Source organism: Centrocercus urophasianus, unplaced genomic scaffold (assembly GCF_019232065.1).
Source record: "Centrocercus urophasianus isolate 14NV4802_14NV808 unplaced genomic scaffold, USGS_Curo_1.0 seq_73, whole genome shotgun sequence".
Lineage (NCBI taxonomy): Eukaryota > Metazoa > Chordata > Aves > Galliformes > Phasianidae > Centrocercus > Centrocercus urophasianus.
Window position 1 is genome coordinate 9,967,532 of NW_024885344.1, and position 6,000 is coordinate 9,973,531.

The 6,000-nt window shown below is 43.4% G+C and overlaps 1 protein-coding gene across 1 annotated transcript in view; it reads left to right on the forward strand.

The window, feature by feature from the left end:
* Positions 1–4,966, forward strand: part of TMTC1 (transmembrane O-mannosyltransferase targeting cadherins 1) — a 152,084-nt gene extending 147,118 nt beyond the window's left edge. Inside the window, exon 20 of the mRNA XM_042838013.1 lies at positions 27–4,966. Within this exon, the coding sequence (XP_042693947.1) occupies positions 27–167 (141 nt within the window). The 3' untranslated portion in view covers positions 168–4,966. The remainder of the gene's footprint in view (positions 1–26) is intronic.
* The last annotated feature ends 1,034 nt before the right edge of the window (positions 4,967–6,000 follow it).

Genomic DNA, 6,000 nt, shown 5'->3' on the forward strand with positions numbered 1-6,000 from the left:
CGACCTGTCACTCATTTTCTTTGTAGGGAAACTACATCACTGCCCGTGGCTACTATGAGAAAGCTTTGCAGCTGGTACCAAACAGCAAGTTGCTAAAGGAGAATCTGGCCAAGCTCGATCGCTTGGAGAAACGGTTTCAGGAAGTCCAGGAGAAAGATCAGACATAGCATTCAGTCACACCAGTGGAAAGAAACTTGTACACCTTGGAGAAGAATGCGGTGGAAGCCTATTGCTCAAAGTGACACTGAAGGAATTTTGGCAGGACTCAGAGTTACGGAAGGCAATTTTTGAATGCATGCTTACGTTTGATCAAATAACAGGAGGCACTCTGCTCCTGTGGGACATGCTGGAGAATTACTTAAAACCTTCCTTTAATCCAGATTTATGTTTAGGCTGAACCCATTTTAATCACACCGTGAGTGGTGGGACATATGACTCCAATATCATGGTTATCACTAGGGAAGCCATGGGGACAAAGCACTCATTCATTGAAGCAGGGGTGAAGTAGCACCTCCTGTTCCTCAACACAGGCTGACCTTGTCCACAGAGAGCACCACTGATGAGCTTTGTTGCAAATGCTGCCAGGTCCATCTGGGCCAGGAAGGATGGTCCTATAGGTCACATAAAAAGGTTTCAAAGGGTTAATGGTAAGGAAATGGTGGCCACTGATACAGCTCTAAATGTGACTTGAAGATGATTCTAAAGAAAGGGAAAGCAGTATCTGAATACCACCCTAGAAGGATAATTGAACAACAGGGCCAAATGACCCTTTGAGGAAAAACCTCAGTGGAATGTTTTATGCATATGATAGTCATTTTGTAATAATTTGGGTACATGATATCAGTATTGTTAAATACCATGTAGCTTTACCCTTTGCTCTCTCCCTGCAGGACAAATAAATACTATCCTGCAAAAGTGTGGAAGTATTCAAATGCAGTAAGAAACTCTAGGATTACTTGTCTTCCTGTCCAGTCCCCAGCAAAAACAAAACAAAACAAAACAACAACAAAACAAAAAACAATAAAACTGATTGGTGTAGGAGGTAAAGTAAAGCCGCAGAATGATTAGGGAAATTTTGGCAGGCTGAGAAGGTACTAAGGAGGCTTTTATGGGTGTGCAGGGACAAAGCCCATTCATCATGGTGATAACACTGACAAAACACTTTGTCAGAGCATTCTCACCCCCCCCCCTAAGAGATGCAGAAAATAAGCTATAGCTAATCAGTCATAAATCTCTATTTTTAAATGCTGAAATGGAAAAACAAGTTCTCTTCAGAATTGGGGTTTTTATTTTTGAGCTTTATTTATTTAACTTATACTCAAATGATTAATATATTTTCTCTGTTTTATATCAATTGGGCAGTGTCATTCACAGCTGGGCACGTGGCTGGGCTTTGTCACTTGTATCGTCTGAAGTCAGAAAAATGCAGCACCACTGGAGTGTGCTTGAATAATTCCCCCTGATGATAATTCTAGAGTAAATGGCTGTGGAGCACATTGGGCCAAACTTCATCACAGTAACAGCACTGCTGCTCGTTCTGTTCGTACCAGTTTAGAGAAAGCATGAATGGTTGGTGGTGTTGTACTTGGTGGTCCTGCCTTTGGATGTTGACATCAGGTAGGTCACCAATTTGTTCTTCTTGCTGCAGAAAACTGCTCTAAAACATGTATTGGAGCTTGGTTGTGCCCAGTCCCTGCAGAGTGGCAGCCCAGGGTTTGGCATTGATGCATGTCTTGTCAGGAAGAGCCTGTGTGGCAGTATGTTGCCCAGGTTTACTTAGTGGTGGTCATGACAGCCCTGTGCTGGCTTCACTGGCTTAATTTACAAAACCCGGTGTCTTGCTGCTGCTGTTGGCCAAATTATTGATGTAAAGCAGCTGCATTTGATGCTGAGAGGGAATCCAGAGCAGCATAAACATCTGCTCTGCTATAGCCTGGGGAGCAGCTAGAGTCATGGAGAGGCTGGAGTTGTGAGGTGCCAGGCCCTGCAGCCCAGTAAGGCCAAGAGCAAGGAGATCAGCCAGTGCTTGCAGTTGGGCAGAGGCCAGCTCCTCAGGTTGGTGGGAGGAAGAGGTCATTGGTGGGAGAAGGTGCTGACCTATTTCTGGGCTTTATTCCTTCAAACTAGCTTTGTTAATCCCAAAGGAGCAGCTGGGACCAAGAGCAAGCCTCTCCCTGGTGGGTTATTCCTCCTCCTTGCCTTTAGAGGGTGAGGCTGGGTTTGAGGGCTTGGGGATAGATCAGCAACAGCTCTTGTCTAGTTGCACAACTTTTATAGCCATAGACTTATTGACCTAACATTTCTGCAAGTTCCCAGCGCCAGTGCTGCACTTGATGCCTTGCATGGAGTAGCTTTGCACAGCCCAGGCACTGCCAGGGATCCTACTAGCAGAATCCTGTGGGATGCTGCGTGGGGAAACTAGCACACAGATGGCCTCTGAGAGCTATTGGTCTCCACCATGCATAGAAGAGCTGTAGAGGGTTCATAACCAAGATATTCAGAGGTACCGACACCCAGTGAAGCAGGGAATGGGCCAGGGCAGATGTGTATCATCCATAAAGTTTGTCTCATAAAGATATATTAGATAAATACTATATATTCTACAAGCTGCACAATAGTGTTGCTTTAAATTGTGGCCAATCAAACATATTTTTTCAAATAAAAAAAAAAAAAATATTTTTTATAACAGGGCTTTGTGAAGGGATGATTCGGTTTTGTGTTTATAACTTTAGCTAAAAACTTCATTTGTCTTTCTTGAGAGACCTGGTACAAATGTCTTGTTCTCCTAGAATCCAATCAAAGCCATCTTGGCCTCCTAAAGCTGCTGCACATGTGTAAGTACGATAAGGCTTTGGGTGCCCCCTCCCAGGTCCTGGGAAAGGATTACCATTTTGGTAATGCTGTCTTCCTTGCAGAATAATCTAGAAAGATCAGATTCTCCTTCCAGTGGAGGAGGCAGGTTGGCTGGAAGGCGTCTCATGTTCATCCAGTCTCTTGAAAGAGGCTGTAGCATGTTCATGTAGAATAATCCCAGCTGAACTGGTTATGTTTCTGTGACTGTGTTTATGGTAGTTACTGAGAGAAGAAGGGTGGTTAATGACCCCCAGATTCCCAAAGCAGCACTTTATACCCCATCTATGCAGGGTGATGGTCTGCAAATTGGCAGAATATCTGGAGAGTGATTCAGGCCATGAGCTACCAAAGCAGTTAAACGCTTGCGAAGTTTTGAGCTGACTCCCTGTCTCATTGGCTCCCATCTAAGATGCTGTGTTTATTCAGGACATTAATCTTGTAAAAGATTTATTGCAGGTAAAGAAGAGCAATGGAATATAATACGAAATGGGTTACCTCCACCAAAAGAGAGTACGATTGTGAAAGATAAATAGAGCGACTTACTTTGTGATAAAGTGGGTATTATCCAAACTTATCATAGGAAATGTCCTCTTCTTCTAGCTCTGCATGGCTCATAAAATAATGAATTATAAATACATTGTTTTCTGCCAACTGCGGTGCTCAGCATGGTTAGCAGAGATTACAAATTAATAAATGGCTGAAGCTCCATGTAGTGGAAGGGAGTTTGTGTAAGTTGCGTTGGCTAAACCTCAATGCTCACCAATATTAAAGTGGAGAATTAGCTCAAAGCTGATGAGACGGCTCCTGTCTAATGCTCACTGTGCATTTTAATCCTAAATGGAAAACATAATTGTGTTGCTTTTTCCTTTCTCCATGAATAACATTTTCAGCTGATGGATTTTGTTTTACTTTATTGCTTATTTAAGGTCCAACATTCTTTGCTTTCATTCCTTTTCCATCCCTCAGGACAAATGATGCAGTGGAGGGGATATTTTATCTCTCTCATAGATTGCTTGGACTTGACTTTCCTAAAAATGTGCAGGCAACCTAATTTTGGCCACAGAGTACGTGAATGCAACAGTGAAAATAGCCTTTGTTCCAGAGGTCTCCATGAGGATGGAGGGTGTGTGCATGCAAGCAGGCACGTGAGTGTGAAAAGTCAAAGTTGAATAATTCAAAACAAAGAGCCTAACTTGGAGGGGAAACTGGACACTCCTTGAACTATCTAAACAAGCATCTCAAGCAGTTACAAAACCAAGCCAAAGATGGTGTACAGTATTTGGTGACGGAAGGTAATAGTCATTTTAATTTTAATGATTAGGCCTTTTGGAATGCAATTGTATGATTTTTTGCACTGTTTGCCCTCCAAACTGGTGAAGCAGTTGGCATGTGCTTAAGTCTCCAAAAAGTATACGTGCATTGAATTGGGCAAGTACTGGATTGCTGTTATTCATGTATGAGATAATGTACAATCTTTGGAAAAACTGAGCCCTTGGAGGCGTTTTCTCCCCAAACTTCACTTTCTTGCAGCAATTTCAAAATGCACCATTTTGCTTTCACATCCATTTTAAACACAGCAACAACAACAACAACAAAAAGGAAAAAAAAGAGCTCGGCATTCACTCGTGTTTCATTGTGGCCAAGTTGCTTCAGATAATCTTGGTAACTCTGTGCAGAAGTCCATTGCCATGTTTGTACTGACTTGCTGAAGTTTTTCTTTTGGAAAATACCTGCGGTGATATCCTATGTAAAAGTTACAGCTTCTACAACCGTATTGCTGTAGAAATCTCTGCCCAAAGTGGATGTCACACACGCTGCGTGTTCCTCTGTGTGGGAGTTGTTTGCGTTGGCTGTTGTTCATATGGTTCTTATTTCTGTATCTAATTTTTTGAGATCAGTTATGCATATCTTTTCAAAAGAAAACAAGAGAACAGCCCGTGGATTAGAAGTCTTTTACAAATCAATTCACTCTCAGCAGCTGGATGTATGTCAGTGGTACAGGAATTTGCAAGTCTTTGCTTTTCTCGCTGTGGACATACAGCTAGATTTCACATACAGGAGTTATGCTCAAATTTCTTTGCGAAAGAAAATGTATGTAAATGTCTATTTTATATAAAAAGTAAGAAAAGCAAGTGGTGTGTCTGGCTTTGTTCTGTTGGCTGTGAGGTCAGTCTGTTCCTCAGGAGCAGCCACAGGTAAGTTCTCCTGGAGGAGGAAAGGTGTTTCTTATTCCAGTTGCTTCCCATTTTACTGCCCAAGGAGTCAAACTGATTGCTCACAGAGGAGCGGCTTTGCAGCACATATATGTGCATCTGGTCATATAAAAATATTTCAGCAGGCATTTTTTGGAACTGGAACATGGGAAAAGTCAAGGGCTGGCGCTTATGCAATGTCTTAGTGGTTTGGACACATTATGCTGACATAAGCTCTTCATGTCAGGCTTTACACATCTGTCAGAAATGTATCAAACAAAGCGAAGCCTGTATGGCATAAAGAGAAGAAATAGAAAGGAAGAAGAAACTCCCTTTGTTCTCATTCCCTACTCTCTGGAGGATGTCCTCAGGTACTCCTCCGTGCTCCCCTGGGGCCAGAGTTGTCTCAGGGGATTTATGATGGTGACCAATGGCACTGCTGGAACTGGAAGAAAATCAAAAGCCCTGAAAACAAACCGTAGTGTTTTCTGCCATCTAGGTGTGAGCACAACCCTCTGTAGCGCAAAGGGGAATTGCATGCTTATTTTGAAGACATCCTGTATGTCCTGGGATTCTCCCAGATCTGGACAGTGCATTATTTCATAATGGAGCTTGCTACCCAGCACTCCCTGCCCAGGTCCTCACTTGCACTGATGGAGTACTTACGGCACGCACTTACAGCCTCTCTGTAATCCCTGTATGGGAGGGAAATGCAAACACCACCATGCCTTACAAACACATTTGCCAGCCCACATCTCCTCCTACCCCCACTCTGCTCTCCTGCCCCAACAGGAGTGCTCCTCCTCGCTGGCCTGGGAGGGGAGGCAGGGGGCTCATGAAGTGAAGTAAGGAACACAGCTGCATCACCTTTTCCTGCACTATCAAGAGAGTTTTGCTTCTACAGGCAAAGACTGGGGTGACTTCAGGGCTGGTGGTGGTGGTGTGGGAGCTGTTA